Genomic DNA, 9,251 nt, shown 5'->3' with positions numbered 1-9,251 from the left:
TGGACCAAATGGATTATCTCAAAAGGGTTTGACTATAATGCCAAAACTCGAAAAACATGAAAAACTTATAACCAATCAACCCAAACCATAAAAGTGATAACCAATCATGTAGGTTCTCATTAAATTTCACTAGGGTTTGATTGATCAAGTCCTTTCGAGTTTCATATCTTTCCTGCACCATAGATTTTTTTCACGTCTGAGTGCTATATGAAATGAAGATAGGCAAAACTAGGGGTGCCAATTGGACTGGATTTGGTCCGATCCGATCCAGTCCAATGTGAGTCCGTTACAAATAGACCAGGTCCAATTCAATTCAATGAATATTTTGGATCGGTCCAATTCAAGGTTTGGACTGTCCTATCTGTTCAAATTCATTTTAATTTAGATTGGTTTCAACACATACCTGGTCCATTGACACTTATATTCTTTTCGTATATCAATGAACCAAATATTGGCTTAACCCAACCCAATCCAATATAAATTTATTATGGACCAGGTCTAATCCAATGTAATAAATATTTTGGACTGGATTGGTCCAATCCAATATGTTTTGTTGGTCCGTTCAATCCATCCAAATTGAATTTGGACTGGGCAGGATTCAGTCCAAAACCGGTCCATTAACACCCTTAGCCTTAGGCAAAACATAATAAAACATAATATGTATTTGTCCAATTCAAATCTATGCAAATTGGAATGTAATGTGAAATTTTGGATCCAACTCAACATGGAGTTTCTAAATGACTAGGATTGTGATTGATGCCATTTCCGTTTCTTTTCTTTTTTAATTTTTAGGAAAATATCACTGCCATTTATACTTGGTGCTTGGGGTTGAACCATTTAAATTAACTTTCTAGAAATGTATCTTATCACATCACATAATATAATCATTTTAACCACATATGTGATTGATCATTGACATTAGATGAAACATCAAATTTAATGTTTTAGGTACTACAGAAATTTCAATTTATATCCATCAATTCAAAACATTTATGCTGGAGAAAAATATTCTTTCATAAATTTGTATCGACTAACTCCAAGCATTACCTTGTGAAAAAGGCATTAATACCAAACACAACTTAGATCAAACATGCTCCTGTTAGGTGGTGATAAGGAATTCCTATACCCGCAACTGTACTTGATTTGTTTTACACAATCAAAAAGCAGAAATTTGTTAGTAATAATAATAATAATAATAATAATAATAATTGAAAAACGAAAAATTAGCATTGTTGTAGTCAAGATACTATTTTTCTGTGAAATAATGATAATTTGAAACTAGAATTCTCAAACGATAAAGAGTGGTAGACTATTTGATATAAAAAGTAGTTTACAAGTCAACTTCCTTGGATTTCTGAAAAGAAGCTTTCTTTCAAATCTTCCTAGCTAATAAAGTTTGAAACACTCTTGTACATCAAAGTATAAATAAATAAATAAATAAAACCATTATTAGGCTCACTTTGGAAGGGGTACATATATCAGTTTGGAAGGAATACATATACAAATATGTGGAGTACAAAGCGTTTCTATTTTTATACTATTTTGTATGTATTTACCCTGTACATATTTGTATTTATACTCTTCTCAAATCTGAGTATAAGGCTCAGTTTGGAAAGAGTACAAATGCAAATATGTACAATACAGATGTATATAAAATAATATAAAATACAAAGTTTTGTACTTTATATTTGTATTTGTATTCCTTTCGAACTGAGCCTAAAGTTCAAAATATAATAAAAAATCCAATTCTTTCTCATTTAGATGATACAATTTGAATTTAAATTTTTAAGTTAAATATAATATTATTTGTTAATGAATTTGAATAGAAGATTTTGTTGTAATTTGTAAATACTACAGAACCATCTTGAAGCATATCTTAAAAAAACATAAAATAACCCTACTAAGCTTAGGTACGACAAAAGCGGAAATATAGCCTTCACTTTTTCAAGTTTATTTTCAAGCGTGGACCCAAAGATGGCAGCGAGGTTAGAACTTTAGAAGAAAGTGAATGCACACCAAGCATTTCCAAATTTAGGGAAAACAATTTTATTTTAGGGAAAGTGAATGCACACCAAGCATTAAAATATTAATCAACATATTTAATAATATTAATTTAGGGAAAACAAATAACCAAAATCCTTACATTTAAGATGAATTTCCAAATTTTTACATTTTGTGGTGACAATTCTATTTGAAACCTAAGGGAGTGTTCTGTAATATAGATGAGAAATTGGGTGGTGTGTTTTCATTCACATCACACCCCAACAGGTGTGGCATTTCTATCCACATCTTGTATTTGATTCCATGCATATCAACTACAACATGTGAGATTATCTATATCATTAATCATTAAAACACAATATTTTATTTTTTAGTAATATATATAATAGAAAAAACATTAATGAATTACAAAAGAAATAATATTTAATAAAAATAATATTAGTAATAATTAATAATACTAAAAATAATATTACTAATATTTAATAACAATTAATGATATTAATATTAACTAAAATTAGTAATAATAATTAAAAATAATATTAATATTAATAAAAATAATATTAATAATTAATGATTAATAAAATAATGTTAACAATAATTAAAAATATTAATAATAATATTTGATAATAATTAATAGTATTGTTACTAATTACTAATAATTAACAATGTTTAATAATATTAATAAAAAAATCAAAACTTATTAATTAATAAAAGTATTATTAATAATATTACTAATATTGTTTTTTAAAGTTATTGATAATTTGACATTAATACTATTTATTTATATAAAACAATAAATAATAAAATATACATTTATCCAATTAAATGTTATTACTTTTCCATGGTTTTCAAAACTGGAACAGAAAAACTAGGAACTAGTCAATAAACCACTGACCCGGGTGATTGAACCATTCAACGGTTTTGACCATTTTTTATAATTTTTATTTTTCCTGTCAAAATGGGTCAACCGTTTTGTTCGAATAGTCGGACTGGAAAAACCAAAAACTGGTCAGTTGATCGATTCCCTTTTTTTGCCAAAACCGGATTTTGGCCAAAAAACATTGATTTGGTTAGCAAACCGTTGACCTAGGCGGTTGAACTATCAAGGTTCAAAATATCAATACTCCCGATATGCCAGTAGGGGCATATCGGGCGAATCGATACCTTTTTTTATTATTTTTCAAAATCGGTTCAGGGGGTCCGGTTTAGGGCTCCTCCACCCCTTGAATTGGTCAGACCCCTGATACACCCATAGTGGAGGTGTATCAGAGAGGTCCTACAATGATACGTATTGGCCAGTACGTGTCGACACTTTAAACCTTGCTCGAACTGTTCAACGGTTTTGACCATTTTTTATTTTTTTATTTTTTTATGTCAGAATGGGTCGATCGTTCGGTTCGAACCGGTAAGGTGACCGATTCCATTTTTTGCCAAAACCGAATTTTGGCCAAAAACGTTGATTTGGTTAGCAAACCGCTTACTCGGGTGATTGAACCGTTTGAACCGTTCAACGGTTTTGACCATTTTTTTCTACCAGAATGGTTGAACCGAGAAAACCAGGAACCAGTCAGGTGACTAGTTCCGTTTAACATTGATTTGGTCAGCAAACCACTGACATAGGCAGTTGAACTGTCAAGGTTCAAAATATCAATATGTCTGATATGCCCACTATACGGATTTTACTTTTTTTTATTCTTTTCAAAACCGGTTCAGGGGGCCAGTTTAGGGCTCCTCCACCCCCTTGAACCGGTCAGACCCCTGATACACCCACTATAGGGATGTGTCAAAGAGGTCTCGGAGCGACACATATTGGCCTGTATGGACCAATATGTGTTGATACTTTGAACCTTGATTGAACCGTTCAATGGTTTTGATCTTTTTTATTTTTATTTTTTTGTTTTTTCATTTTTTCTATCAAAACGGGTCAATCGTCTAGTTCGAACGGTCAAACCAGAAAAACCGGGAACCAATAAAGTGATCGATTCTATTTTTCACCAAAATCGAATTTTGGCCAAAAAATATTGATTTGGACATAAAACCGCTAACCCAAATGATTGAACCGTTTGAGCCATTCAATAGTTTTGACCGCTTTTATAAACATCTGTGATAAAAAAAAAAAATCCAAATGAACATCTGATGAATGTTAAATGAACCGGGGTAACTTTGACTAGCACCTTCTTTCGGTGGCAATGCAGACTGATGGCCACCTTCTTTCGGTGGCAAGGCAGACTGATGGGAGAGCAAAACCTACAATGGTTTAAAAAAAAAAGTATCTTAGGATGAAATAATGATGCGAAGCAGGGAATTAATGCCTAGAGTTTTTCACCGTTGCGTGGAACAATCCACGATTCTTACCCGTGGAAGAGATTTTATGACACGTACCGTTCTACGAGATATTGGTCCGGTCCACACCATACTGAACCGAACGATGCAAATGAGCTGTAGTGTGTTTTAAACACAATATATCGTGGATAACCAAGATACAGAACACCACCTAAAATTTACAGAACTTCACCGACATGTAAAATCATTAGTGCACACTTTGGGTTTGGGCTCTTTAGAGGAAAGCTGAGAAAAGTTGTTTGGCCTCTTCAGCTTTGAGCGCCCCCTTTTACTTCTGTACTTTCAAATATTGGCAAATATGGTGGAAACATACGCTACTTTATAAATCCGAACCGCCCATCGGATAGGGACCCTTTGGATTAATGGATTCTTTTTCTATGCCCCATTTATTAAAAAATGAAAATTTTGAAATAATCATCCTACTTCAGCCACGTGGAAAGAAGATAGACATTTCATCACTTCTCTAATCCACATCAGTTCCTTTTATTAGCCACATCCTCATTGATGCTAGCCTTAATTGAAAGCTTTAATTGCTTAGGTCTAAACAATACCCCAGAAAAAGGCCTTTGGCCACTTCAGAAGTGGTTGTCACTTGTCAGCTTACATTGTTTATTACATCAATCTTTTAATTCTCATTCAGCAAATATCTAAAATCAATCAAATCAACATATATTCTCAACTCTCAAGATAACTGCTTAACTAGGCTTAATTACCTCCCTGACATTTTTTGTGTTTATGCCGGGAATTACAATTCCAGGTACCCAAGTAGTCTTATTTTATCTTCACTAGGGTTTTCAGTTGGTGGAACAGCATTCCTCATTTGAGAATATGGTCATTCACTCCTTTGCAAATGAAATACCATTTCAGCTGATTCTAATTCCTGTTTAAACCAAATAAGCTATGGAAATAGACCATTCCAATTTTGATTCGGATTCTGACTGTAAACCAAACCCTTGTGTGTTAAATACCTTGTGGATCAAACAAGTAGCGTAAAAAAAGCAGACGATTAGACAAATAATCACTCCATGACTCCAATTGATTCCGGAGAGAAAACAAAGAAACAAAGCCATATTATAGAACAATAAGAATAAGACGTTCTCTTCATAAACCCAATCATCAAAGCAATTACATCAACCATATATTTACCTTACTAGCTACTAGGGTGAACTGGGAAAGAACATGAGGGGCGAAAAACAATAGAAAACACAATATATGAACAACCACCATGACCTGCTTTCACCTAATTACTGACCTCCTCTTGTAATTAGAAAGGAGAGGTCCCCCAGTGATTCAGAACTCCTTAATCCCTGTTCAACTAAATTCCAAGGAAAACTTAATGTTGTTTTTCCTTCTTATTTTCTTTCTTGCTTTCCACACCAAAAGAACTTTCCTCACTCCCGTCTCTCCATATATACTCCATTCATGGCACAACAGATACAGTGGATCAAGTTCTCACTGAGAACTCGTTCATTATATGGCCTCGGGGAATATGAACACATTTCACGTTTGATGAAAGGATGCCCCAACAATTTGAGTCTCAAGCCGAAGAGGCAGTCAATCTGTCTAAAGCATCACAGATATGCCTCATTGAAGGTCTCTTCTCAGGGTTGGCCTGAACACATGCCAGAGCAATTTTTAACATGGCAACCATCTCCTCTTCCTTCTCTGATTCTCGAGCCATGAAGGGGTCTACAACATCTGACAGTGGCTTCTTTTCCTCAATACAGAGTTGAATCCATCTAACCAGATCCATTTCTGTTGTACCAACTTGAACTATTGGTGATCTCCCAGATATCATTTCTAATAAGATCACCCCATATGAGTAAACATCCCACTTCTGTGATGGTTTGACACTTTTGGGGGCTTCAGGTGCTTGATAAAAGGATGCGGAGTTCATGGTTGGACTTACTGAAGCAACTTCAAATGGTGTTTCTTGTTGCTGCTGTTTCTCAGAGGTCATTCGATTGGACTGCAATGTTGGGGATCCTCCGGCTATATTGGCAAGGCGTCCTAGTCCAAAATCAGAAATGTGAGGTTCCATGTTATGTCCAAGCAGTATATTGTTGGGCTTCAGATCTCCGTGGACATACTTTTTGGGGCTAAACTCATGCAGATAAGCCAAGCCTTTTGCTATTCCTTTCATGATTTTCAATCGAATTGACCATGGTAGAGGCGTAAATGATACCATTCCAGCCTTCCCTGATGAAATTAAAATACATAGAACCATCAGATCAGGCAACAGACGGAAGAATGCAAATGAATAGGAAGAAGAAATTCCAAAAATTAAAAAAAAAAAAAAAAAAGAAGTGTAGTAAGCCCAAGTAATTGTTAGAACTTTGAGTTTTCGTATGCTTACCATGAATTGCAGTAGCAAGATTGCCATTGGGTATGTAGTCATAGATGAGCAACTTCTCATCGATGGACCAGTAATAGGCTCTTAGCTTTACAATGTTGGGATGCCTCAACTTCCCGATTGCTTCTACTTCAGTCTGAAACTCCTTGAACCTTTGAGAACCTCCCTCGCCCAGCCTTCTCACTGCTAAGGTCAGGCCATCTTCAAGCACAACCTTGTAGACAATCCCTATTCCGCTCTTGCCCAGAACAAAGGCAGATGCCTTCAGAAGCTCATCCAGATCGAAACTCACCTGCATATCCAACGGCACAAGGTCGTACTGCTCAACATTTTCCGACAGTGTCTCGGACTCATCTTTCCTAAAGCATAAACACTCCTTTCTCCTCTTTGAGCTCTTCTCAAAATTACCAGTGTCCTCATCTCTATGTTTCCTACAAGCACACACTCTCGAGTAACAGTAAGAGAAGACCAACCCAATGAAGCAAATGCCAACCACATCACCGGCCACGATTGCAACAACAGCTCCCTTACTCAGCCCTCTGCCTTTACCATCACCACCGTCCGGTGTCATAGGTGAGCCATTCGTAGGTATATAAGGAAGCGACGATGGAGGGCTCGCGCCAAGAGTGTCCCGAGGACACGGATTCTTCAATGGAGACCCACAAAGTCCTGGGTTGCCGAGAAACGCCGTTGGTCCTCTGTTCACTAAAGCACCATTCTGGGGTATCCGCCCGCTTAGATTGTTGTAAGCGAGGTCAATATAAACCTTCTCAGGAAGATTACCAAGGCTCTCCGGGATTGAACCGGTGAAGTGATTGTGAGACAGATCAACAGTTTCCTTCAGGCTTGACAAATTACCCATGTCGCCAGGAATTGAACCGCTCAAGTTATTGAAGGAAAGATCAAGTTTTTCCAGAGCAACCAGACTAGCCCCAAACCCATCTGGCAGAGCACCAGTCAAATTGTTTTGACTAAGACCCAGGGTCCTTAATCTCTTGCAGTGAAGAAGTGATGCTGGTATCGAACCATTCAAGAAATTCTGAGATAAATCCAAGGTCTGAAGGTAGCTGAGGTTGCCAATCTCAGAAGGAATAGACCCAGACAAAGAATTCCCATAAAGTACAAGGCTTTGGAGGCCTTGCGCCTCGAAGAGTTTAACCGGCAAGCTCCCATAGAACTTATTATTCCTCAGGTTAACATGCCGAAGCGCAGTAAGCGATCCAAGAGCAGGAGGGAGAAACCCACCAAGTTTCTTCTTTGGTATGCTAACAGAAACAACTTTTTCTTCTTTGCATGTAATCCCATTCCATGAACACGGGTTCTCATCGGAATAGTTCCAGTTACTCAAAGAACCTTCTAGGTCTTGAAGGGATTGTTTGAATGACCAAAGAGCAACACCTTCATCATTCAAACAACCCACTAGAACAGAAGAGTTGAACAGAAGAAGAAAAACGAACCACACCAGAACCGAAACCATCACTCGGCCAGAAGAATTAAAAAAAAGAAAATAAGAAAATAAAACTTGACCGTTGGAGCTAAAGGCAGGCAGGAAGAAAAATGGGTTCTGCAGGGCTAAACTTCTTCCCCAAAAAAACCATGAATGCAACTGAAGACAGCTTGAAAGGATGAAGAAGAAGTGGAGAGATCAAGAGAATAAGGTGTGAACGCTCTGACAGTGACGGAGGAGGGAAGGGTAGAACCGTTGAAGAAATGGTAAAGATTTCCACCTGCAGCAGGTCCCCGCGAAGACAGAAGAAAAGAGAAAGAATAGGTTAACGAGGACACGAGAGAATCACATTATAACAGCAAAATTCCTTTGCACTCCACATTTTTTATTTTCTCGTCATATTTTAATCAAATTATCGCGCTATTTTCTTATAACAGTTATAGGTGTCATTTTTTGGTGGTTAATCTTTGATTACAGATGTCTGACACGTGTTCAAGGGCTTTACCAGATTCTAGGTGGGGCCATCTCTTTGCGTGGTCCCAACTCCCAACTCTCAACGTCTGCGCCAACCTGACTAAACAAAGTTATTTATCGGATGGCTGGAATTGAGCAATCGAGTGAACATGAGCAGAGACATGATCACGGGCCCCACTTCTTAACGGTTCATCAGAACATGACGCAATGGATGGCTAGGATTCTCGATTAATTTTCTCACGAGATATGCAAGGGTAAATGCGGAGTAGGCGATAAATTAGCATGTGAGCGTCTATAAGTAGCCGTTTGTCAGACTTGAGAAGAGAACCCCACTTGAGAATTGGGAAAGAGAGAAAAAGGGAGCATCGTTTCGAGGGACCCCCACTCTCCAATCTCCATTAAACTAATGAAATCCTAATTAGCCTTGATAATTAAAATACTAATTAAACAACTAGAGAGTAGCGATAATAGCGATGCTCCCTAATCTCTGTCCCCTATAGCATGCACATCTCAATGAGAGTTCTATAGGTGTAGGGCGAGCGTGGACCTCTTCATTCTTTTGAACCCACCATGACCAAACAGCAATAAAATAAGTAAAAAAAAGGTAGAAAGATCTCCTTGCTTTACAGCTTA

The 9,251-nt window shown here is 36.8% G+C and overlaps 1 protein-coding gene across 1 annotated transcript; it reads right to left on the bottom strand.

Annotated features, from left to right (window-relative positions):
- Positions 1-5,415: 5,415 nt before the first annotated feature.
- LOC148854924 (receptor protein kinase-like protein ZAR1) lies at positions 5,416-8,506 on the bottom strand. The gene is made up of 2 exons (XM_088941824.1): positions 6,701-8,506; positions 5,416-6,543 (listed from the first exon to the last, which is right to left on the bottom strand). The coding sequence occupies exons 1-2, from the start codon at positions 8,172-8,174 to the stop codon at positions 5,882-5,884; spliced, it is 2,136 nt and encodes a 711-aa protein (XP_088797950.1). The 5' UTR covers positions 8,175-8,506; the 3' UTR covers positions 5,416-5,881.
- Positions 8,507-9,251: the final 745 nt, after the last annotated feature.

The sequence above is a fragment of the Nelumbo lutea genome, chromosome 4 (assembly GCF_056320005.1).
Source record: "Nelumbo lutea isolate HS-2025 chromosome 4, American lotus-T2T, whole genome shotgun sequence".
In the NCBI taxonomy this organism is placed as follows: Eukaryota; Viridiplantae; Streptophyta; class Magnoliopsida; order Proteales; family Nelumbonaceae; genus Nelumbo; species Nelumbo lutea.
The sequence above is the reverse complement of the archived record's forward strand: the minus strand, read 5'-3'. Positions and strand labels throughout refer to the sequence as shown.

Excerpts from the sequence above, each read along its gene's own strand:
- LOC148854924 (XM_088941824.1), bottom strand. The coding sequence starts at position 8,174 with ATGGTTTCGGTTCTGGTGTGGTTCGTTTTTCTTCTTCTGTTCAACTCT. Across the intron at positions 6,544-6,700 it reads TCTTGCTACTGCAATTCATG|GGAAGGCTGGAATGGTATCA; the intron begins GTAAGCATACGA and ends TAATTTCATCAG.